The sequence below is a fragment of the Leptonotus elevatus genome, chromosome 1, assembly GCF_054856555.1.
Source record: "Leptonotus elevatus isolate MCC_2025b chromosome 1, RoL_Lele_1.0, whole genome shotgun sequence".
In the NCBI taxonomy this organism is placed as follows: domain Eukaryota; kingdom Metazoa; phylum Chordata; class Actinopteri; order Syngnathiformes; family Syngnathidae; genus Leptonotus; species Leptonotus elevatus.
The window spans coordinates 54222032-54248960 of NC_141239.1; the positions used below are offsets into that span (position 1 = coordinate 54222032).

The 26929-nt window shown below is 41.4% G+C and overlaps 1 protein-coding gene across 1 annotated transcript in view; it reads right to left on the reverse strand.

Annotated features, from left to right (window-relative positions):
* LOC147184653 (junction plakoglobin a-like) overlaps window positions 1–26929 on the reverse strand; it is a 125603-nt gene that overhangs the window by 11477 nt on the left and 87197 nt on the right. Inside the window, exons 4-13 of the mRNA XM_086070152.1 lie at window positions 15726–15979; window positions 15421–15659; window positions 11638–11839; window positions 11432–11576; window positions 11240–11343; window positions 6164–6283; window positions 5178–5396; window positions 1947–2099; window positions 1721–1840; window positions 406–556 (exon numbers count right to left, since the gene is read on the reverse strand). Coding sequence (XP_085926278.1) covers window positions 406–556; window positions 1721–1840; window positions 1947–2099; window positions 5178–5396; window positions 6164–6283; window positions 11240–11343; window positions 11432–11576; window positions 11638–11839; window positions 15421–15659; window positions 15726–15979 — 1707 coding nt within the window. The remainder of the gene's footprint in view (window positions 1–405; window positions 557–1720; window positions 1841–1946; window positions 2100–5177; window positions 5397–6163; window positions 6284–11239; window positions 11344–11431; window positions 11577–11637; window positions 11840–15420; window positions 15660–15725; window positions 15980–26929) is intronic.

A 26929-nucleotide genomic window follows, 5' to 3' on the forward strand; every position in this document is an offset into this window, starting at 1 on the left:
TGATGTAGAAAGACTGTTGAAAGCAAACAAACTCTCTAAATGTGATTGTTTCTGGCAGGAATAGAAAGAGGTTTAGGCAGTGAGTAAGCGAATAAGCAGTGAATCCAATAAAACACAAGGAATTACCTCACAAAGAAATAGTCAATCGCGAGTTGATTATTTGAGCCACAAAACCAAAGCTCTACACACATAAATGTGAAAAATTTTGAGCATGGTTGCAAGTTCAACACTTTGACCAATAAGTACAACTGATCATCATGAGACTAAATCACTATAATTAATGCCTTCACCAAGTTTCAGCATAATTCATCCTATACAGTGTGAGATTTTGTGAAAGTTGGCCCGTATCCAACTGCCAAACACTGTGTACATATTTCGCAAGTGTAGAAATAAAAAAGGACATACCAATTCCCTCATTGTTGGAGTGCAGTAATTCCATGAGTGGTGCTGATGCGCCCTCCGCATCGATGAGTTCCGCAGACTGTTTGTCCAGAGCCAATTCACACAAAACTCCTGCAGCTACTCGTTTCACATTCTCCACGTATGAGTACAGCAGCTGGACACACAACACACGTTTGCCACTTAAGAATTTCGGACATACAAATATCTTTTGAGAAGAACGGCATTTTGTGTGGTGTGATACAAGTGCAAATTTGCTAAAAACTCACAAATTTGCAAGTTTATAAAGTGGCAAATTTGCGAGAAAAACTCAGAAATGTACGAGAAATGCGTAGCTATAGTCTAATTTGAGGATTCGTTGGTGGTTACTGGGACACTGTTTATAAAATGAAAAGGCAGGATGGAGACAGATTTATTATTAAATTAAAGTTTACTACGGCAGCTAGAGCGACAACACTTCCTGATCCCCTATTAGCTGACTAACACTAACCAATCAGAAGCTAGGATAATTTAGGTAAATGCAAGTGAATGACGGAGAGCAGCAGATTCGACACATCAACTTAGCTACTTGTGCAAAAAAAAAAAAAAAAGCAAAATGTATGAATGTCTGAATAATTATTCTGGAAACATAAATGCATAAATATTTTTTTTTTTTACAAATTAATTTATATGCTTGATCCTCCGGGTGTGGACCATCGCAAAGCGAGGCGTCTTTGTCGCTGGCCGTACCCAATCTCTGGTTAATCTCTGCTAAAACAATTACTATCTCCTTATTTAAAAACCCGATCGAAAAGTATTGGCACAAACATCCGAATAGTACGCTAATAAAGTTTTTATTTTCATGCAAATCTGCCACTTTATATAGTCGCAAATTTGCCACTATAAATTGACAAATTTGCCACTTAATAAAGTGTCAAATTTGTAAGTTTTTTTTCTCTGAATATTGCCCCCACTCTCTAAAAAATATGGATTTATATGTGGCCCTAATACACTGTATCAAAACGGAACTTTTTGACATAGAGTGACTGTCTACTCTAGTAAGTGTCATTCTTGCCGCATTCCAATTCCTTGCAGATACTCCTTCAACATCATCGTCTTTTACATTTCAAAACGTCACAACCAGAAGAAATTCTACTGCTTGTAATCATATTAAACCTAATCCTGATTATATTCCAGGAATGAAGATGAAAGTATTATCAGCATACTAGCACGCAGCAGAGGGAGGAAAGGCTGTGTGTGAAATAAAAATAGACTTCCTTCCTCCTAGCCTATCTGCTGTTTATGAATTTTATTGTGTTCTTAGTCGCGAATCAGAGTGTACCTGCACAAATAGTGGTATGGTCTGCATGCTGGCAATCTCTCCTCTGTTAATAGGATCTCTGGCCAGAATGTGAAGTGCACCTGTGCAGCCCTCTACAATCTCCTCCATACGGACACCATCCTATTAAAATATTCAGAAAAGCAGAATGTAGCAAAGACAGAAATGAACATGGTTATCCGACATATGCTGTATGTAATATCTTGTAGTGTGTGTGGGATCTTCACACCTGATATGTCTGCTGCGAAGAGGAAGCATGCCTCTGTGTGTCCTGGTGAGCTTTTAACAGTAGGTTTACCAGTCGTGGGATAGTCCCCGCATCCCTCAGGGGTGCTTGATTAACTGGGCATAGTGCAAGGTTCCGGATGAGGCCAACAGTAGCCTGGTTAAATTAGTCAAATCATAGCAGACAAAAAAAACAAAAAAACAATCTTAAATCCACTCAGACTAATGTACCACACAAACAGATTTAAAGGGGAAGTCAACCTTAAACGTTTCTTGTCAATAATATGTTATATGTGACCTCAATAGTCTAAACATGTAATTCTGATTAATATTACATTTTTGGAATATAAATTATGCAGCAAAATCCAGCCGTTTTTATCCATCTGAGGGGGCGGCCATTTTGCCACAAAAGCATTGCGCTCATGAAAATGGTAAATGGACTGCTTTTGATATCGTTACATATGGTGTCAAAAGTGCTTTACAAAACCTCACATTCGCCTATTCTCGCATACATTCATACACCTTTCATGCCAATTACAAGTACATGAAATGTGGGACTGCAATTGGCTATCCAGGGCTCCAGCTCACCCACAACCTCATAAGGACAAGCAATATAGAAAATGGATAGATAGGATGGCAATTTGGATACACAAATCAAATTCAACATACAGATTTACAGTCCAACACTCATTTGGGACTGTTTGAGGGTTGCCACACATGCTTCAGAACGCGACAAACCCAATCATCGCAGAAAAAACACAGTTGACCTCTCACCCCCAGGGAATGTAATGTGTTTTTCCATGTTCACCGAGAAATTAAGGAAGAGGCCAACAAAAAGGCTAATGGATTTTAACTGAAATTGGCACATCTCCCACTGCACCAAATATTATATAATAATATTATATAATAAAATTCATGTTGTTTAATTTAAATAATTATGTAGAAAACAATATTCTCTGTGAAGATAGAATAATACAGTACAGTACTGCTTAAACTTGACTGGAATGTCTGTAAAGGATTTCACAAACTTGCTTTTTGTAAAGGTAGCATGCTCTGACTGTACAACACCAGTTTTTGTTTTTTGTAATGCAGATTTCGTAGTTAGATGCTTGATAATTGTACTAACAATTCTGAATACAACACTTCAATTCAATTAATAGAATGGGTGTTTATAAAATTGAGGGTTTGATCCTATTTGTATTCTGGCCATTATCAGCTGAATATCCATCTCAAAATCAAGATCTGAAAGGTCCACTTCAACTCTGGAAATATGTAGACTTTTGGAACTTATGAAATCAAGTATACAGTATCTGATGTTTTGCCTGAAGAGAAGCCATATGGGATTTAGGGCAGAGACATCAAAGACTTGTCACAACAAGATGCTCCAGGCTCTATGTATGTCAGCTGTAAGGGTAGTTTTACATCTGGGGAGTCCATATGGCAGTGCCGCTTTCTTATTAGAAAAGTGCTAAACTCATCCACTCAACTCTTGTATAAATAACAAGGATGTGATGCACCGTATCCAAGGTAGCCTTAGTGATGATAAGCAAACACACACTTGAGGGCGAATATGGGGAATCTTGCAGTGTTCAGGACAGGCAATTTTGGCTGGTAATGGGTTCTTCTTCAGCAGACCAAACAGTATTCAAGTGGGGAAGTTTCACAGGTTTATTTACACTTGAATTAGTATTTGGGATGGAATCAGTCACACTACATACAGTGTATGTGAGACTACAACATGGAAGTGTTACATACCCCTTCCTCCTCGTTGCGTGTGAGCAATTGTCCCAAAGAGCACCCCCTGTACCTGTTCACTTGAGTACTTAATTTAAGTACACATGTAATTTTCAGTGACTGCTGTATTTTGATGGATAGTTGACCTCTTTATTTTCTCAGTATGAGTGACGCACGAGCGTCCAAACTATTGTTTTGCTCAGTTTTATAATCAGGGCTGAAGCAGTTATGGGGGAGCCAGCTCAGTTGCTCATTGTAAAATATGTTTGTAAATTAAAAAAATAATTGGCATGTTTGTGCTAAAATATTCTAGAATACTGGAAATAACAATAAACAAAAACAATGATAAGAACAACAACAAACTTTAAAGGGGAAGTCATCCCCAAAAATGTTGTTATAATACTATGTTCTATGCAGCTCCATGATTCTAAACACAATATTTTTTTTTAATTAATATTGCGTTTGTGAAATATAAATTAAGCACCAAAATCTATCCATCTCAGGGGGCGGCAATTGTTTTTAAAAATTACATCACAGTTGCTCAGGGCTGAGGTAATGACCAATCACAGTTCAGGTTGTGAGCTCCCAAACTCCGAAAACAGACCCATGGCCAGTCCCTGTATGCAGAGTATGCACAGTGCGTCGGGAGCCCCAGTTTATGCATCGCGACATAAACAAGCACACACATGAAATATAATAATAAATGTACGTTGCACTTGGTACCTAGGCAACAAAAACACTGAGCACTCGAATAAAAAAAAAAGATTTATATGTATATGTTGCTTGTATTCAATGCAGATTTGATCATACTAAAACTTGCACCAAAATGCTCATGCTAAATTCCAGTATTGGTAAAAGAAAATCACAGTTGTTTTCCCAAATTTCTCAACCCTCATCCTGTTTGAGGACACATTTTTCTTCTTCTTCATTCAAAGCTTATTGACTCCTCAGTGACGAGGACTGCTTAAGTGGCTAAACGTTTTGCCACACACACTCAGTCAGCATCCAAGAGCAGGAATAAAGGCTTGATTTTTCAGGATTTTGACATGTTTATTTTCACTTTACAGGGACTTTAATGAACCACGAGTAAAGCTTTCATTTTTCATTAATTTTAGACAGATTAAATTAGCTAAAATCCTGATGCTGTCGTGTAAATTTCTCAACACTCCTTCCTTGCTCCTCCTCTAAATAAAAAAAAAAAAAAACATGAATCCCTGATGTACTCAGAGCGCACATCTGTCCAGGGACACAGCATGCTGGCAAAGCATTATGGGAAATGGGTGTTATGATGTTCTTGTTCTTGTCTGTGGCCACTTCTCAAACGTAATAGCTATTTGTATGCATGTTTTTATTACGTCTCAAAGGATACGCCTCAGTGCAAATGTCACATTGCAGACTATCCCTCGATTTTTATATTATTGACAGCTGAACTGTGCGTTATTTCCATTTCCTTTCCTTTCCTATTTACAGCCGGCCAGTAATGCAGTGGTCCTTTTCTCACCTTTATAACAGGCCAATAGTGTGGCTGTCCCAGCAGCTTGACCACAGCAGGGACGCCATAGTGCAGTCGCACAGCATTCTGGGCCAGCTCAGCATCGTGGTGGCGAGAGGTGAGGTGACGCAAGGCGCAAACTGCCGGCTCTGCAACATCTTCTTTTTCTCCAGCACGCAGTACAGCATGGATCAGTGCCTCTACCCCACCAAACTGAGTGACAAGCGTCTGAAGTGAAGCAAGTAAAAAAAAAAAAAAGGTTAACAGATAAGCGAGCACAAAAGCAGTACATACCATCAATGCCATCATTTCTACCAATACAATGTGCATTTAGCTACTGTAGCTAGTTATCATACTCCAAAATGCATCTTCTGAATGCCACAATTTAGAACAGCTTGGTCCCGTTATTTAAAGGGGACGTAAAGTCAAAACATTTATTTACAATAATATGTTTGAGCTAGAACATATTGTAATAAAATTTTTGACTGGACTTCACCTTTAAATTCCCAAGTGTTAAATATTTTATGTTATTCAAGCTACCATAATCTTTTAGGACAAAAAGCTAGCAGAAAGTTTAGCTAAAATAAGCCCGCTAGTGCTACCCACCCATTGGTCAAGAGTATCACCAGTTGGCTTGCGACCCAGATGATGGCTAGCGCCTCTCGTCATGGCATGGATCCCACCAGAGGATTTTAGGGGACATATTTCCACAGCTCAAACATATAGTAATGTGTAGGCATAAAGCTGTGTGGTATTTGATTGATATCTAATAACAGTTAACAGGGACTTCAAATGGATCAGAACTAAAAGTACTCTCACACAGACATACAAAGAAGTGATGTATAACTGTTGTTTTAGTCAACAAGGTGTATGACATCTCAAAATATGTGTTATGGTGTCCTACTTTTTAGGAAAATACTTTTTATTTGTAATGAAATCAGTAATGAACAAATGCAACCCGTTTTGTGTACCAAAGTGTTCATGTACATTGCTACCTTGTTGCGTGAGTTGTTACAAGTGAGGTTGGACAAGATGCCTGTTGCGCAGGTCAGCATATTGACATCATCTGAACCCAACTGGGTGACTAATATCTGCAGTAGACCATCTAAACCTTCCTAGAGAGAAAGAGAACAGTTGAGAGAGAGAAGTTCAAAAAATTAATCATTACAGCAAGCTCAGCTGCAACACAGTCTGCGCAAGACAAATATACTGACTGGAGCTATGACTGAGTGATCATTAGGTTCTTGGTCACCTCCCTTCTCTCTCAAGGAAAGACTTTTGAAAGTTCCCAACGTATTGCATTTATGGATAATGGAAGACACTGTCCTCAGTGGGTTCTTTAAACCATCAGACATGTTTCTATACCCTTTTTTAAACACCCTTGTTTTTTAAATACTCAGGCAAGGCCACGGGTCTCATCGTGCTTCGCCTGTCCACCTCTGTTTATTTCACATTTTATTGTATTTTTGCGTAAGCATTTTGCTGACATGGCTAAATCTACTAAGAATGCACTGCTCTAGCACCTTAACTTGCTCTTCATTTGTACCCGCAATTTGTGCCCTCTTAAGTGTTAACGTCATATTAATAAAGGTTATTGCTCTGATTATATACCAGTGTACACACCCACAAAGTTTGACAGCTGATTGTAGTTTGCACCTGATTTGGCACACATGGTGATGCTGGATTTGCATCAAGAAAACCATGGCAGAGCAATAGCAATTGAGAGAAAGATGAAATTATCTGAACGTGAGTTCGGACTGAGGTGTGAAAGGGACTGTCAGAAAACAGTTTGTGGACATGAGTTTTCCTCATTAACCCTATAAAGCTAAACCTATCATATTAATTAAATACAAGACATTTTGAGCCCTCTATTTCATGAGTATCTGGGCAACTCCAGAGTGGAAGAGAGTCCAGCCCCTCTCGAGAGGATTGGTACAAGAACCCAAGCTGTGTGTGGAGGCGAGTCTTTCTATATCTAATCGGAACTTCTCAGCCTCGCACACCAGCTCGGGCTCCTTCCCTGCAAGAGAGGTGACATTCCATGTCCCCAGAGCTAGCTTCAGTAGCCGTGGGTCGGACCACCAAGGCCCCTGCCTTTAACTGCCACCCAACTCACTGCGCACCCGACCCCTTTGGCCCCTCTCACAGGTGGTGAGCCCATGGGATGGAGTGCCCGGCCGGGCCCCTACTCATTGCCCCCCAGCTGGGCACCTGTATGTTGGGGTTAACCCCGATAAGCGAGAGGGTAGCCTCCTTCCGCCTTCGGGTGGGGGGACGGGTCCTGACTGTTGGTGCTTATGCACCGAACAGCAGCTCAGAGTACCCACCCTTTCTAGAGTCCTTGGAGGGTGTGCTGGAGAGCGCTCCCCCTGCGGACTCCTTCGTTCTGCTGGGGGACTTCAACGCTCACGCGGGTAATGACAGTGAGACCTGGAGGGGCTTGATTGGGAGGTAAGGCCCCCACGATCAGAACGCGAGCAGTGTTTTGTTATTGGACTTCTATGCTCGCCACGGACTGACCCTAACGAACACCATGTTCAAACACAAGGGTGTCCATATGTGCACTTGGCACCAGGACACCCTAGGCCGCAGTTCAATGATCGACTTTGTAGTCCTGTCATCGGATTTGCGGCCGAATATGTTGGACACTCGGGTTAAGAGAGGGGCGGAGCTGTCAACTGATCACCACCTGGTAGTGTGTTGGCTCCGATGGCGGGGTAAGATGCTGGTCCGACCGGGCAGACCCAAACATATTGTGAGGGTCTGCTGGGAACGTCTGGCAGAATCCCCTGTCAGAAAGAGTTTCAACACCCACCTCCGGCAGAACTTCTCGCTTATCCTGAGAGAAGCGGGGGACATTGAGTCCGAGTGGACCAAGTTCCACGCCTCCATTGTTGAGGCGACCAATCGGAGCTGTGGCCGTAAGGTGGTTGGTGCCTGTCGTGGCGACAATCCTCGAACCCGCTGGTGGACAACAGCGGTAAGGGATGCCGTCAAGCTGAAGAGTCCTATTGGATCTTTTTGGCCTGTGGGACTCCGGAGGCTGCTGACAGGGACCGGCTGGCCAAGCACAATGCAGCTTTGGTGGTCGCTGAGGCAAAATCTCAGACATGGGAGGAGTTCAGTGAGGCCATGGAAAACGACTTCCGGACAGCTTTGAAGAAATTCTGGTCCACCATCCGCCGTCTCAGGAGAGGAAAACAGTGTGCCATTAACTCTGTGTATAGTGGAGATGGGGTGCTGCTGACCTCGACTCGGGACGTCGTGAATCGGTGGGGAGAATACTTCGAAGACCTCCTCAATCCCACTGACGTGTCTTCCTTTGAGGAAGCAGGGTCTGGGGACTCTGAGGATGGCTCCCCTATCTCTGGGGTCGAAGTCAGTGAGGTGGTTGGAAAGCTCCTCGGTGGCAAGGCCCCGGGGGTGGATGAGATCCTCCCGGAGTTCCTAAGGGCTCTGGATGTTGTGGGGCTTTCATGGTTGACACGCCTCTACAACATCGCATATACATCGGGGACAGTGCCTCTGGATTGGCAGACCGGGGTGGTGGTCTCCCTTTTTAAGAAGGGGGACTGAAGGGTGTGGTTCAACTATAGAGGGATCACACTCATTAGCCTCCCTGGTAAGGTCTATTCAGGGTGCTGGAATGGAGGGTCCGGCGGGAAGTCGAATCTCGGATTCAGGAGGAGCAGTGTGGTTTTCGTCCCAGCCGTGGAACAGTGGACCAGCTCTACACCCTCTGCAGGGTCCTCAAGGGTGCATGGGAGTTCGCCCAACCAGTCCACATGTGCTTTGTGGACTTGGAGAAGGCGTTTGACCGTGTCCCTCTGGGAGTCCTGTGGGGGGGTGCTTCGGGAGTAGGGGGTACCGAGCCCCCTGATACGGGCTGTTCGGTCCCTGTACGACCGATGTCAGAGTTTGGTCCGCATTGCCGGCAGTAAGTTGAATTTGTTTCCAGTGAGGGTTGGACTACGCCAATGTTGCCTTTTGTCACCGATTCTGTTCATAACTTTTATGGACAGAATTTCCAGGCGCAGCCAAGGCGTTGAGGGGGTCCGAGTTTGGTGGCCTCAACATTGCATCTCTGCTTTTTGCAGATGATGTGGTGCTGTTGGCTTCTTCAAGCCATGATCTCCAACTCTCACTGGAGTGGTTCGCGGCCGAGTGTGAAGCGGTTGGGATAAAAATCAGCACCTCCAAATCCGAGACCATGGTCCTCAGTCGGAAAAGGGTGGAGTGCCCTCTCCGGGTCGGGAATGAGATCCTGCCCCAAGTGGAGGAGTTCAAGTATCTTGGGGTCTTGTTCACGAGTGAGGGTAGGTTGGAGCAGGAGATCGACAGGTGGATCGGTGCAGCGTCTGCAGTGATGCGGACTCTGTATCGGTTGGTTGTGGTAAAAAAGGAGCTGAGCCGAAAGGCAAAGCTCTCGATTTACCGGTCAATCTACGTTCCTACCTTCACCTATGGTCACGAGCTGTGGGTTGTGACCGAAAGAACAACATCCTGGATGCAAGCGGCCAAAATTACTTTCCTGAGTAGAATATTTTTTTCCATTAAAACCCTGACGTATATGATCTGACACATGCATTCCACGGGTATCACTCAGCTGATGGCTTTTCCAGCGACCTTGCAAGATTGCCCCAATTGAGGAGAGGAGAGACACCTATACTTATTAATAGTGGGAAATGTTCTTTCTGATTTTTGGAAATACTAATATGTTTGATATGTGTGTTTATTATAATATATATATTTTTTAAATGCACAAATTTAAAGCATTGTGACCGGATGTATCAAATATGACACAAATCAAAAGTCTTATGTGGAAGTTGATTTTCAAATTTTTTGTTTGTTTGTTCAAAAGGACTAATAAATACTGTACTTACAAAGAATCAGAATTTTCTTTCATATATTTCATGTTTCAGGCTTTATAACGGTTAGGCGGCATTAAGCTGTAGTGAGCTGAGAGGAATATGATGTAGTTCATTCATTCAATGTTCATAAAATACAAAATATTGGTGCGATCATTTGAATATTTTCAGAAATTGATGCGGGCATATGTTGAGATGTGCACTTCACGTGGATTTTCATATAAGCATAACGGAGTGTTAATGCATCACTTGTGAATGATGATGCCCGGGCTGGTTGGCATTTGCGTATTGTGTTATGGTGTGCGGGGGTTTATGGACCCAAATGCAGGAAGCAGTGAGGGAGGCCAGGTGTGCTCACAATTTTTTTAAATTAACTTAACTAGGCTTACTATCAAAAACAAAGTAAAAAATAAAACAGATTCAAAGAAACAAACACAACAGACTAAACTCACGTATACTACTAACCAGGATTAGGTGCGACAGCAAACAAAGAACAAAGGAACGATCCGGCAATGTGCTGGTGTGCTGTGAAGCCTTAAAACAAGGACTTGATTTCAATGTCCCTCAGGTGAGCACCTCCCTGCTCAACTGGGCCACCTAAGGACAACTAGCATATTGCCGGGAAAACTAAACTGAGAAAAACACACATAACCGAGACAAAACATGACATATTGTACGTCAACAAGCTCTGAAATGTTTTTGGAACTATGTTTCTATCTGCTTTAGGAGCTGAAACATCAATTATTTAGTAGGCATTGACAATGTTGTTGAATTTCCAGGAAAACTTCAGGTTTTCGGGAGTGATTTTACAGTCACCCATAGCTTTTAGAGGCATGTTTTGCCAGGCACTTTAGCCCTTAATGGGTTAAATAAGCGCAGTTCGTAAAGAAATTCACCGTCTGCTCGTGCTTTGTAAATGAGACGTTTTAGTTGCATTTTTAACAGTTAGCGCCGCGCAAAAGCCACACAAACCTTTAGTGGATTTGGCCCATAGTCTTTGTTTGTCTGTATTAACTTTTGCTCACATTGTCATAGTTCCTTTGTTTATCAAAATTATTGTTAATTTGCTTTGATTTGTATCCGTTCAATGAGCTCAATTTTGATATCTATGGAGAGAAGTGACAGTGTCATTAATACAATTTTGTTTCAGTAGTTGTGGTAGAACTAATACTGTTGAAATCTTAGAAGTTGAGCCATACATACTTGTTTGGTTGCAGCATCTGACAGGTTGCGAAGCGTCCATAAACAGTTCTGAATCAGGCGTTGACTCGACCCTGTGAGATGCTGACCCAAAGCTTGCATACCACCTGCAGACAGATGTAAATATAGATTGACACAACATTGTCTGTATCACCTGTCATTATTTTCCATTACTGTTTAGTGCTTTATTTTTACCAGCTTCTACTATGGCGGGCTTGTTGCTGGGACACACAGATAGTACTTTGAGTACTCGACTGGTGGTCCATAGCAGCTTCTCGTAGTTGTAGTTCCTCATGATGAACACCAAACCCTCTGGGCCTCCGTTGGCGAGTATGATTAGCTATGAATACCAGGAAGCACAAGGTCAGTAATTAATTACATCCACACCTAACCATATTCACCTTGCTCTCTTGGTTGCCGTAAGACAGGAGCTGTAGACAGTCTGTAGTAATTGCGAGGAACTTGGGATTGCTCTTTTTCAGTAAGGGCACCATCCTCTGAAGGCCATCAGCAAGACGCACTGCCATCTTGGCTCCCTCTTGATGCAACAGAAGGTTGTGAAGGGTGGTTATGGCGTAAAATAAAACTGACTCCACAGGTGAACTGAAAAAAAATGGCATAGGATGGCAATAGAAATGTTATTCAAGATTTTATTTCAGGACCACAAAGCAATCCAATGCCACCACGCAAAAAAATATTGGAATCGTCTGCTCACGATATTTTTTTATATTTTTTTATTGAAGTTGTATTTACGTTTGTCTTTTTGCTTTGAATACACTAATTACAGTACTTCTATACAAGGAGCAATGATCCTCGAGGCTTTTCAGGTTCCTCCATCCAAACTCTGTTTCACAAAACAGAGTTGCTTGAATTAGATTTCTGTGCTTCAACCCTTCTAAACTTGGTATCATCTAAAAATCTGTCCAGAATGACTCTGCACCACAAAACCAGCAATGTCAATACAAAAAGTGGGGTAGTAACACTTGAACCTTTTTAAACACTGAAAGAGAATATAAACAAATTACACATTTGACCATGTTTGAAGAGAACACTTTTGACTGTTCAACAACTTTATAGGAAATTAAGAGAAATGTGGTTATAAATATTTTGTTCTATTTTGAATTTTCTCTAAAATGCTCTATAAATAGAGAGATTTTGACAAACTAAATGAGTATATCTTTAATAATAGCTTTCAGGCCATCATTATGGCTATATAAGTGACAAAGTGGGGTAATGATACCAACATATACAGTAGATGTGGCATCAAGTAGTTTCAAGTCATCTAATATACTCAAAAAAGACAATTAAGATGTTTGTCATTTCATATTTGAAGATCTTGGATGAAAACTTCAAGCAGTCAGTAGCAAAACTGACTATGGGTCACCGCTTTTGTCTTTCAACATGATAATGACCCAACCTATATGTCACTCCTGGTGAAGGACCACCTCCAAAGGGCTAAAGTGAATGTTACTGAATAGCCTAGACAATGCCCCAACTTGCATCATGTCGAGAATCTTTGGGGAGAATTGAAGACCAAGGTCCATGGCAGAAGACTGTTAAATCTGGGTGAGTTTAAGAGGTTTTCCAAAGTGCTCAGCCCATTCAAACATTCAAAAAAAATTAGAGAAAGAGAAGGGGTTTTATAAATTAAGAGGGAGATATAATGTAAAAAGCATTATTTAACATTATTCGCACAAACAGAACATTCTGTATTTCCTTCTTTGGGGCGAAATTATGGAACAGTCTATTTAAGAGCTAAAAACAATGTACACATATTAATCAATTCAAAACTAAATAAGTCATATATTCCCATGATACAGAGGGAATAGGAGTGGGGTAGATAGTCACGAGGTGATTAGCAACTTACTAGGTGATTAGGAGTGTTGCTGATTTGTACTTATATTTATGTTCACTATTGTTTGTACTTAGGGCCGAATCCACTAAAGGTTTGTGTGGCTTTCGCTAACCGGTATAAATGGAGCAATCCGAGAGCGTGTAATCCGCAAAGTACGAGCAGATGCGTCACTAACAGGGAAGCCAGGCAAAATGCGTCTCCTTGCGCCCGTGTATTTGCGTACATTTAAAATAAGGAAATATGCATATATTTGGCGCAGGAATTTCCCACCTCTATGCAAATTTGATTTATTGATAAGTAGCGTCTACTTCACTAACACCAGCGCAAATTGCAATAGGCCGTTTGAGTGACGCAAATAATGTCGACTGGAAGCTGGTGTAAACTTTGTGTAATCAGTGGAAGCCTGTCCATGGTAGCAACAGTTGACACACGGAGAAGACATCATCATGCCAGGCAGAGCCAAAATGACGCCAAAAGTCAAAATGGCGGTCTTATACTGCGTTTGAAGTTGGAGTGTCTCAGTTCCACCCTCAAAGCGTTTGAGGCAAATGTGAGCAATAAATGGCTGATGGCTGACTCTGATAAATTGTTTGTTGTTTTGGACGCAGTCATTCCAAATCACGTCGTCGCGTGAACATATGGCTTGTATTTACATTTGCCTCGAACACTTTGAGGGCAGAACTTACATGATCCCAGTGGGATAAATCTGATTCCCCACTTTCTTCGAATGCAGCATTTTTTTCTCGGTGAATCGATGCTCTTTGCTCAATGAAAAGCATTGGACTTTTGGTGGTTGTAATTTGATTTGTGAGTATTATTTTGATTTGAAAATGTGATCAAATGTAGTTTGACTACTAAAACTACATGCCTGCACTCTAAAAAAGGATTTGTGGCATTAGTATGTGCAGCTTAAAATCAAGGGCTTTCTATGCATAATAAATTGAGTTTGTTCTATGAACACATTATAATCATTTAATAATTTATTTAAATAAGTTGGTCTAAAGAAAGAAAGCAGATTGTAAATACAATTCTTAGTAATGGTGCTAAAAAAAGAAAAAAAAGAAAAGAAATAAACAACATTCATCAAATATTGAATTAATAAAAGTGATGAATCCAAAAACAAGTCTGTTACTATTGCAATAATAATTTTCATCTAACATTAACAAGATTTCATAATTATATTTTGTGCAAGATTATTCTTTTGTCCATTTTTCTCCATGAGCTCATCTATACCCACAACAGATAGGCACAACTCCTTTTGAGCAGTGTCCAGAGTGGCTGCCATCTTGATTTTCTGGGTTAGTTCAATTTAAAATCAAGAGTTTTCTATGCATGAAAAAATAAATTTGTTGCATGCACACGTTTTAATCAGATAACAACTTAAATTAATAAATTGTGGCTTATATTAATAAGAGCTGGCTAGAGAAGGTGCAGATCTACATGCTTGTGACTTTGAATCAGTCTGTCCATTATGATTGTCAAGTCTTTTTGAGGCATATTGAAATATCAATGTGCAGTCATGTGTTCAATTCAACTCGTCATTACCAAGTGTTGTACCTCTAGTTCCTCATTGTATGTCATCATGAGTTGAATGATTCAAGTAGAATTGAAGAACAAGTGACCAAACGCAGGAGTTTGTGTGTAGTTAAAATTATGTGTAACTTAATTACACTTGTAGAATACAAAACAAATCATGTTCTCTATACTAAATGGTTAAGTTGGAATAACTTAAAAGATACAAATGGTTACCTCAATTTATTAAGTTGGTACCGCACAATTTTTTTACAGTATATAATCAAATAGAGTAGTATCATAGAATGAAAATTAAGTTGGTTTAACTTAATTAAGGTTCTAGAGTGCAAAACAAATTAGGTTGTTTTTACTAAAGTAATCTTTTACACAATGGCGGCTGAGTTGAAAGAACTTGAAAAGATGCATGCAAATTGTTACCTCCATTTTTCAAGTTGAGTCAACTTTTCAGTTTTTAGAGTGTGGTTTGTATGCTAGTTGCATGTAAAACCAATACAATACGTCGAGGAAATGAAGCGTTGCATTGTAGAAATAGCAGAAATGCTAGGATGTTCAGAATTGTCAATACGCACTAGGGGGGCATTTTGCGATGTAGGCTTACAAGACATGACGTTCTTTGTCTTCCTGTTTAAAATAAACTCAAACAACTCCACACGATATAAACTACAATTGTTTGGATGTAATAAACCTTTAAAATACAGAAGACACATGTCCACTAATTTGTGAGAAATGGATCAGTAGCATGTATGTTATTACTTTCAAATATGAACCTTTTGTCAGCCAGTTAAAATCATTCTACCTCAGCATGCGGACAAGCGCTGGTATCCCCCCGGACTTAAATATGGCCTGCAGTCCCTCACTCTGGTGTGACAGGCTGTGGAGGATGCTTGCAGTGCAGCGAGCAGTCTCCATGTCAGCTGCCGTTGTCATGGCACGAACCACGGCTCCAACCATGGTCGGAGACTGCACCAGCACCCGGCGACTGGCCTCCTTACGAGTGAGCTGGTTGACAATCATGGCTGCCTTGTTCACCACTACCTAGTTAACAGAGCAAGATCGTTTCAAGGGATAATTGTGAGCGAAAAAGACAATGTAACAAAGTACCGGATCATCATCTGCAAGGAGCTTGGTGAGCTCCGGCACTGCTCTTGTGGCCAGCTCGGCATCATCCTGGTAATTTATCAGGTGAACTATGGCTGTCTTGAGTAACTGCGAGGGCTCGGACAGTCTTTGCACATTGCTCTGTTGTGTGGGATCTGCTTGTACAGGTATGGCTGCCTCTCCCTCCACCAGTGTCTCTGGAAACATGGCTGCCCTGACGCGCTGCGCCCGGGTTAATGAGTACTGAGCATCTAAATCTGTGGAGGAAAATTGAGACAGAGACAAGATTAATACACACTATCCATCTAGGAGAGAAATGCCCTATATTGAATAATGCTGTTGCAGCATAGTTTTTCTGAGACCAAAGATGCCATATATGGATAAAAAAAAATTGAGGAACAGTCTCCCGACAGCCTTGACTTGTTGGTACTTCAAACCACAAAATGAGTTCTAGATGCGGTACTTTTAAGCACAAAAAAAAAAAGCTTGATGGTGGGATGCAGTTTCAGTCAATGCAAGAGATTAACTAATCCATGAATCGTTTATCCTCCATTTAATTGTGGTTACGTCACAGGGGCAGCAGTTTAGGGAAGCCCAGACATCAATTTCCCACCATATGCATCTAATGCATGTTATAGTGTTGGGTGGGTCAATACTAAAATATCAATACAGGTAGTCCTCAATTTACGAACACAATGGGTTCCGAGAGGTTTGTAAATCGAATCACATAAAATTTTGTTTCCAAATTATATATTTTTGAATAAAATAATACAAATATGTAAAAAAGTAAACAAATTAAATTATATACCTTATATATACTTTCTATACAGTAAATCAATTAAATAAATACAAAATACATTAAATTACATCATCCATCCATCCATCCATCATCTGAACCACTCTTGCTCAGTAAAAAATTTTTTTACACAGTACAATGCAATACAAAATGCTTACTGTACATAGATGGTAGAGAAGTTATTGCTTTGAGTTCATGTGAGGCTGCTGAAGTGGAAGGCATTATGTATTGAGTGTAACGGTCTCAGGAAAGTATGTTGTCCGACTGTCCATGAATTGTGATTGGTGCATATGACGAGCCAAGATTGCGATACAAGTCAAAATACAAGTGAGCTGAAGAAAATTAAGGAGAGACTTAAAACCTTGCGTCGGGAAGCTCAAGCTGCCAGGTAGAATGAGAAGCAATGATTGTGCTCCGTGGTGTAGGGGCGGCTGTGTGTAACGGACTGGCTAACGTCACGGAGAAAAGAGAGAGACAGAAAAAAAGAAGCAGCCTGTAGTGAGAGAAGCGCTTGGAGCACAGATACGGAATGATACCCTGGCTATGTTCATATCCAGAAAAAACTGAATTATCTCTACCGGATACTCGTGTTGTATGGATATCCGGCTCATCCCTCGTGTGGACGTCCTTTTGGCACCTTATATAGACCTTATTTAAACCAATTGTATATAGGCAATTTAATTGGCACGGTGCGCTTGTAAATTTCAGCAAACAAGTGTTCCTTTTCATAACCAATATGGTTGTTTCGTGTTGGGTACATGGTTGTACTAAGAAACCTAACAGAACTTGTACATTGGGATTCTATTCCATTCCAAAGATCCGAGCACATGAAGGTGATTTCACTAAATCAGTGATCACGTCACAGACTGTGATTAGCCAGTGTCAACAGAAAGATGAACCCACAAAATACTCCAATATCTCCTCAGATCATTTCATCACAGGTTCATTAGTTTTCCTTTTATTGTTTCTTTTTGTACTAAGCATGTTTACATTGTGCACATTATCCGTTTTTGTCCAGTCTAGCGCCTGCATGCCAAATCCCTCAGTAGTAAACAGTACCCCTGCAGCCCCTTACAATAAATGGATTCACACATTCACTTAGCACGAGGCAAAAAAGGGCATTTCTGTTATCACACATGTCCTCTGTAAATTAGCGCACACATATGTTAAAACATTATGCTAGGGTATTTTAATGAGCACAACTGTAGTTTCCATAAGTGCAAATAAGCTAACTAGCTACGACGTAGCTTTGCCATCACTATCAACAAATTGAAGTTCACGGTCATGCGTTGCACTTGGTGCACCAATCAAGCTGGTAGATTGTGTTAACATTATTAACATTGTTTTACTGTTTCGATTTATATTTTAACCGTTTTGATTTTAGTTAGAGCTGTGTAATAATAAGACAACAGTTAATTCAAATGTTATTCAATCTATAGTCCATTGTTCTCTTCTCTGGGAAAGAGATGTTTAAGTTGTTTCTGAGTTATCTATGTATCAGTAATGTTTGGAAGTTCACGCAGAGTTCTGTCCATAAATTATCTGGTCCAGGAGGTGCCAGGGACCAATTATTTACCCACATCTGTAGTGGACTAAGATACGAGCTGAAGATTTATTATCTGTTTTGTATTTCACTCTTCCCACAAGGATGAAGGAGGGGGAGAGTATTTTCTGTAACCACTGCTTTTGTATAAGTTAGGATGAGAAACTCCTTCTGATTCAGCAAGGGTCCAAGTGGCTTTAGAAATTTCTAAATAAAATACTTGCAAGTAAGCCTCTTCACTAGATCTCAACTTTGAGTTTTATTTCAACACGCAAGAAAACTTTTGGGCTGTTTTCAACAAATGGTGACCCCGAACGAACGTTTATTTTGACGGTTGCGGGCTGCGGCGTTCACGGACGGGCGGAACTTCTAGGCGCCTAAATAATTACTTACGGTAAGTGGAGAAGTTTATCCTCGTAGGGAAGTTCTGTCTGTTTGGGACCGCTGCAACCGGTTTTCATCTTCTAAATTGTCTAAATTTTTACATGAGGTCTGAGTGAACAGGTTGTAGTAAAGTTTGAAGTCGTTCAATTAACGGAGGGACGTAAAGTCCTTGATTTGGGATTTTACTACGACATTGAACTATACACGTACGTGGTGACGAGCATTGTTTACGGAAGTGCTGTCATGTTGGTTTATGCGCAGCTGAAGAAGCATTTTTAGACATACAGGTTGAAGCAAGCGGTTTTATTTTATTTTGTTTTTGGGACGGGAGTCTCTCCGCTGCGAAGAAATCGTTAGATCATGATGGTTATTTTATGAATTTTGAGAGGGATACGGATAGACGCGTGGGTTTTCTGCCGCTAAGAAATCTAGAGATCTAATATATAGCAGTAATAAGAGTTCAGGATGACACAGTGGGTTTATTTTTTTACCGCTGGGGAGCATTCGGTAGCACGTGATGGCTATTTTAAAGATGCGCGCCTGCTAAAATTGAGCAGTAATGAGAGTGAGGTCAGGTTGACGCAGTGGATTTGGGTTTTACCGCTGTTAAATGTATGTTAAATGTCTGTTATGTGTGTACGTTTTGTGGTTGTCTGTGTTTGTTCTTGTGAAAATGTTTATTTTGAGGTGAGGAACGAGTAACGTTGTCGAATAAATTTAACCTATTGAACTATCATGCGACAAGTGAGACGTCACTGAATTGATAAATATTAATACGACTTGAATATAATAATAACTAAAGAGGTGAATAATTAAAATAAATAATGGAGGGCGGTTTTGACCGCGACACCGAATGGTTTGACCTAACAGTACTTCCGGTTCATAGTCGGAACTTATTCTGGGATGCACAAGTTAAGAATGCTTCCGAGGTTTCAGTCCGAGCCATGCCCGAAAAACATCGACGAAAAATGAAAATACTGTTCACTGATTGAATGACGGCTTGCTGTGATAAAGGTTGGTTTTCACCGTTAACATCCGCGGTTTGCTTGGTATCTTTGATGAAAGCGGTGGAATTGGCATGCGTAAAAACAAAAAAAATATAACGGCAATCGCTGGACAAAATGGTACGAGAGACTTTTGGATTTTCTTTAAATGAATAAAGAGTGTGTGCGTATGTGCCTGCAAAAGTTTGAAAAGTTGAGAGAATTGTTGAGTAATTGTATGAGACCTAGATAAAAAAGGTGGGGGCTACCCTGGTGGATTGGGATTTAACTGGGAGTGAGATTGTGAATGAGAAATGTGTGTATGGATATTTTTATTTGTTTTTCTTCAATATCTTTAACTGTATGTTTGGTGTTGTTTTTGAGTAGATAAGACTGGTGTGATAATGGCGTTTGTTTTTCGAATGGGAATGTAGTAAAACAGGTTTTGCGATGTGATAATGCTAAGATTTTTTATTTTTCCTCTCCCTCACACCTGTGTGTGTGTGTGATAGGAGTTAGAGTATAATGTGTCCCCGTGATGGAAGTTTTTCTCTTTTCTCGGTAAGAGAAGAATGATAAAAAAAAAAAAAAACAGTATTTAAAGGACATTGCTGAGTTCTTGTAGAAAAACATTAGATTAGATTTTTTTAGTGACTGAATAGAAAGTCTTTAAAACTATACTACTTTTGATACAGAAAATAAACTTATTAACTTTCTCTTTTCTAGGCAAATGAATAAAGAAAAATGCATTTTGTATCAAGCTATATTGAGTTAACATAATTATACCTACATCTGTACAGCTGTGGCTAGATTTAAGATAGTTGAATGAGAAGTAATAAATGTTTTTAAAGACGAAATAATAATAATAATTCTTAATATTTTGTTTTTTCTCTGAGTGTGTCATTTCAGAAACTGATGCTAAAGTTCCAAAGCAGATGGGGGCTTGATGGCCCTCACTGGTTACAACCTGCAAACGGGATACGCCCCAGCTGCTGCTACATTGTATTCGCAAGTATTTCTAGTAGCTATTTTGAAGGGCATTCCCAAAAACAAGCTATGGTATAGTTGAAACATTTTTGAGAAAGCAGGAAGTGAACTATCTTGCTATGATCTCATCTTCCTCTGTCTGTCGGTTGAGTGCATTGGATCAAGCAGGTGCATCCATTGGTCGAGGGGCGCTCCTGGGAGGGCCGATATCTGTCATCGGGTCCACGATTGCAGACAGCAACCTCCAGCGTCTGGGTGGACGTGGCAAAGGTCAAAGAACTTCACGCCCCAGCAAAGTCATTCCCCTGTGCCATACCGACAATGAGGGTGCTCAATTCCACAATGCCCAGTGACTGTGCACAAGCCTCGTTACAGAGACATCTCCCCTACGGCTGTTTTGACTCCAGTGAACATCTCAATGCCTGCTTTGACCATTGCCTGAAACATCCGCCGCCCTGCCATCTGCTGGCCAGGACTGAACATTGACTACTCAAAGCTTATGGTCTCATCTGGGATGCGACACCTCCGATCATTGATATGGTAAACTGGTTGTATGCAGGGTATTTTAATGTGTCGGATGGGGAGATGTGATCTATAGCAAGGTATTTCAGGAAATTGAAAACAACATATGTGAATTTGAAATAGGATGATTGGTAAAATGTATTTCAATCTTAATTACTCTATTTTCCGTTAATTGATGATTATTGGGTTTAGCCTACTAAATTTTTGCCTATTTTCTTGGGAGCATCAGTTTCTGAATTGGTACAATGGGAATTTAACAAATAACAGCGAGTTTGCTGGTTTTTGTATTACTGTTGTGTTTTATATGACCCACTACTATGTAGAAGAGGTGGGGTTGATTAGTATTTTAGGAATAATTGACGGTTTGCTCAACGTAGGAGTGTTGTGTTATTTTCGGCTCTAATTATAATATGCTTATTTTACCCGTTGAGAAGGTAAATATTTGTAAGTTTCGTGTAATTCGTAACCTGAAATCTTTTAATGTGGTTAATTATATTTTTCCTTGACCCTAGGTCCTCACATGCTAGTGTCTTTAATTGTATCTGTTTGTGCTCATTTTAATTGCAGTGACCTGAAGCTCTCTCTCTCTCTCGTTTGCCTCACAATCGCCTGATTTAAAGGCTTGTGTTATTTAGAAAGATAAAATAGTACGAATATATGAACCTCTCCCCATTGTGTTCACGATCCGGCCGGCGTGATCTTCCTGGGTTGAGATTATATATGGATTTGCTGGTAAAATGATTCCTTTCAGGATGGCTAAAGGCACATTCATGCAAATCTAGAACAGTAAATATCGTGGTAAAACATTACATACTATTATATGGGTTTCCTAGAAAAAATTTGATCAGACGATGGAACCCATTTGAAAAATAAATATTTACAAGCTCTTTCTGTTGTATTAATGAATGTGCGAATGTCATTAAACTCAGTCAAAGGCTGGGCTCTATTTCAATGTCACACAAATAGACCTTTTCCTGTTCCAACAGCAGAGGACCTACGGATCTTAATCAAATAACATTTACTAATCCCAACTAACAAAAACTACCAGATGCTCTTTCAAAATGAAGAATATGTATGTTTATAAGTGACTAAATGAAAATGTTCTGCACCCAGAGGGTCTGGATCCCAGGAGGTGAGGGAGAGGTTATCTGGAGTTCAAAGAGGAGTTCACAGAGGAGGGAGACATCATTCCACATCTGGTCTACAAGGCCGCCGGATCCATCCCAGGCTCATCAATCTCACCACCTCAGACCGGTTGTTGTCAAATTGTTACACTGTTGAATGTAAATAAACGTATTTTGCTATCAAAAAACACTTTTTCATTCTTGGTGGTAGTGTTTTATAGAAGTAAAGCACTATTTAGGTGTTTGTGGCATCATTCATGGACAAAAAGAAGTGTAAAATTCACTAGAATGCATGAAATAATATCGTTTCACTAAAAGCTTGATTTCTCCGTATTTGAGTCCAAAACAAGCGAAATCGGATGAAACTAACCATTTTCTATTGTTGATTACTAAAGAACGGAATAAGGTAGAAACAAACTTTTTTTTCTGATGAAAGATGAAAGTCCAATCTTTCATTTGGTAGTATGTGTGTTTCCATAGTCCAAACAGAACATTTTCTGTGGACCTTGAAAGATCAGTCAAAATGCTTAAATCGGCTGGCACTGACGGCATCCCTTTTCTGAAAACGTCTGGCAGTCAAAGAGTTAAAAGTCTCTGGCCCGCGCCCCCTTTTTGACAGACACGCCCCGCAACTTTAAAACAGTCGGCACGAACCTCGTTCAGTGCTCTTGTTTCCGGCCCTCTCGTTCCTGCTTCGCCTTTTTCCCCTTTTAAACCTCGTCTGCCCCTCATCTGCTGGGAGCCCCAAGCTGCGTTGCACCTCATCTAACTGTGGAATATTTGTATTTTTTTCCCTTGCCTTTTTGGGAGCAATTTTTTTCTTCAATCGACCTTCCCTCCGCTAGCTCGATTCAACTCACTCCAGTAAGTTGCACGTCTCATAGCCAATTTGACATATCGCTTGTGCAACTTCCATTTCGAATACCTCACAGATTTGGCAAGTCAAACCTTTCCTTTCTACCTCGTAAATTGTTCCTTTCTTATTTTTATTAGCTTCATTTTATTCATTTTCTTTTTACCGTATGATAGTTAGGTAGGCAGTGTTTTGATTCTGTATGTGTAAATGTAGTGAATAAATGCATGTTTTTCTAAATTTTGTTCAGTCTCAATCGTGCTTGTGTCTGAGTGGATTAGTAATTATTTTATTAATACAAATAACCACGAACATTGAATGTGGCGTTTTCAGATTATGAACAAATAAATGAGGATTTGGATTTTATTCATTGTGTTTCTCCAAAACAGAAAGTAAACAGAACGTGGTGCCCTTATAGGCGATTGAGGGAATTACGACTTCCTCATGCGCCAATCAAATGTTTAATTAGTCCAAAAAGACAACATCAATTATCGCTACAGCCTTTAGTTGCTCAAAGGTATACGCACTTGTTAGGAAATTCAAGACTTGTTTCCCCGGGTTCATAATGTTGATTATCAAACTCAGACAATGAGATCGGTGAAATCAGGATTTATTTTCACATAAGCTTATGGACACATGAGTCGACCGAACGCCGGCCTTCTCTCCCTCATGTGTGATGCTCCTCCTCTTGTCCCAAACACTAGTGTCCTTTCGTGACTCTTCAAACCCCTCCTCTGTCTTCTTCGGCCAATCCTCTCCTTCTCAGACAGTCACATAATACATCAATACACGTCACCAAACTTCCCCCTCTTCTCACAAGATAAAGATTTACGTTGTTTTCAGAGCCAGAAGAGGTGTCACTAGACCCCCTCTTGCTCAACCGGTTTATAAAGACAAAGGAATCTATTTAAAACATTCGCTTCAACCCCCCACATCACCTTGAATTCTCACACAGAGACATACTGAGTAAATTAAAGCAGTTATGTCCACTTCTAAATAGTAATATTATAAATCAAACAGTTATAATTAAATTAATTCACTTGACACTCTTCACATTTATAAGGTAGTTTACGGTGTCCATGTATGTGACCGGTGGCTGGCGTGATCTTCCTTCTTCAATGTATAGGGATCCCGGTGATCAGTTCAAATTTTTTTTTTCTTTTTTTTTTTCTTTTTCTTTAAGAGCTCAGTATTGTTCATTCGGAAATGTCATCATCATTGCTCTTTTTTTTTTTTTTTTTTTAAATATATATATATATATATATACACATATATACATACATATATACATATATACATACATACATACATACATTTTTTTTTTTTGTGTGTGTGGGTGAGTATGTGTGTGTGCGTGCGCGCGTGCGTGCGTGCGTGTGTTTGTTAGCTCACCAGAAAACCTATTAGAAAAAAAATCTCATACCGTTCACCTAAATCGAACACCAGGAGACCCGAGGGGACCGAAGAAAACCAAGGAAGGTGAAATCCAGCACCGACCAGACACCCCCCACCAGAACTCCTCCCCAGCCCAAGAAACATCCAGACCCCAACAAATCCAAAAAACATAAAATCAGGGAGGCCTCAAGAGACCAACGGAGAGACCGAGAAAAGGAAGGAAGGACAGACGAAGCCGCGTGAGATCCGAGACACCAGCCTCCACCGATTCAATAACCTGAGGAGGAAACAGATTGTGTCTGAGTTTCGGTAGATGCTGGTGTGGTGGATCTGGCATGCATGAAAATCTCCACCAAAGAGGGGAGCCGTCGACCCCCGCCGGAACAGAGCAAGCGCAACACCTCAGGGCCCCCCAGGCCGCGGCAGCGCCAAAGGACGACCCCCGGGCCCCACCAGGGCCCAACGCAGCAGGACGGGGCACTGCAGGCCCACCAGGCACCCCACCGGCCCCCAACCCCCGCCCCCCCCACAACCCCCCGCCCCCCATCCACCCCCGCCACCCACCCCAACCCAGCCCCAGCCGCCCCCATGCCCCCAATCCCCCAGACACCCCCCACCCCCAGCACCCCCCCACCCCGCAACCCCCACCACCGCCCCCCCCCAACAAAGCCGCCCCCCCCCCGACCCCACCCCGACCAACCGGCAGCCCCCCAACCCCCGACCCCCAGCCCCCGGGGACCACCCGCACCCAGGCACCGGCGCCGAAGAGGGGCCGGACAGCGGAGCGGAGAGGGCAGCCGCGCCCACCCCACCCCCCGCCGTGTGGAAGGACGGAACACCGGGGGCAGAAGGGGGAGATGGGGGCACCGGAGGGCGGCCGACACCCCCGAACCCCAGGCCCAGCGGGGGAAGGCCCCGGTCGTCACCCCAGCGTTCTTTGTGAAAATTAACCCCTGTTACTGAGTCCGCCAGCTCGCGGACTGGCGAACTCTACCCCTAAACCGTGAATGTGACCCCACCCAGTGTATATACAAATTTTTTAATGTACCGCTGCCGTTTGCCTGTAAGCTTTCCTGGTACAACGTGGAGTTTTGTATGCTCATTTCCGTCAATTTAGCCTTTTGATAAGCGTCGTTTTATATTTTTGTCTAGACTTTAAACCGCAATGTTTCAAAAATTATAGTGGGAAGAAGCTGGACACGCCTACCGGCTGACTTCGTGGGAACTATCTATTAACTGTTACAAAAACGGTAAAGAAACCTTACTGGACAAATTAACCCTGTACTAACAAGCTCTCATGCACCGACCTTTTTGTTGATGTCACGGAAAATCGTTGTGTGAAGGTATCGTACTTTTTTTTTTTTTACAAACTTATACTTAGATACTGCTAAAATGCTAAAAATTAGCTCCTCCATTTTTCTGACTAGCCCACTGTGTAGCATGCCCTGCATTCATTGGCTCATTAATGAAACCTTCGCTGATTGGTTGTAGCCCCCGGCGACAGCGACAAAAGTTGAAACATTTTCCACTTTCTAGTATTGCGTCGCAGGCCTCTGCATGCACGTCTATTTTCACATGGATGAATGTCGCATGTCGCAGAAGGGGAGGTGGGAAGGCGATTTTCACCTTGTCGCCCTGCTCCCGAAATGAATTGAGAGCGAGCGCCGTCGCCTCCTGTGTGCCGAGCCCATAGTTGTGATGTGTCTCTGTTGTCAATGTTCTCGTCATCCTTGTGTAATTCCTTGTGTCTTCTATCAACGACCTCTGCCATTAGTCCCATGTCCAAGTGTTTGCTATTGTCTCGATGGTTTGCTCCTATTTAGGCCCTGTTCACACGGAAGCAAAGCCGGCTTCGTTCCTCAAAAGTATCTTATAAACACAGAAACGTTTCAAGACATGCATGTGTCCAAAAGAAGACGCTGAGGACGTTTAATGGCTGTAATGTATATGCCAAGTCTGGAGTGGCGCTGTAGCGCAGCCACAGGGAGTTAACGTATAGCGTAGAAGAAGAATCAAGAAAGACGAACCACAAATGCTCAAGTTAATATTCTATTAAAAGGCCACATCATCGCACTTGTTGAAGCTGGTTACGATTGGACTTGCAAAGTGTCCAATACTATTTAAACTGCATTCCAGATCTTGTAAGTGCATTGTCTAAGGTGTTGATTTGTTTTGTGTTTATTCCAGTTTTTTATCATTAGTATTTATTTGAAATACATACATGATTTACATTGCAGCCTGTGTGGTTCATTGTAATTTGAAGAATACTGCATTATGTTTTTGCAATTATTATTTCACCAATCGACTCCCTCTGCGTGGTTGGGGGGCGCAGGGGTGGGGGTGCGAGTGTTGGAAGACGGCCATCAGTGGCCAGAAACGACGCAGATGTGTGAAACCCGGAAGTTGGAAGTCCGTGGCATCTACCCCATATAGACGCTGTTGCTCATGCTGGGTTGAATGCAGGTAACACATGCGCTACATCTGCTGTTGAGTGAAAAAGAGTGCTCTTGGAGTGAAACGGCCAGCATAGACACAAAATCCAGACATTTGACAGGAAATTTGAAAATCTGCCCGGATCCTTTTTTTGCCTCCAAAAGGAGGACATGTCCGAACAAAAACA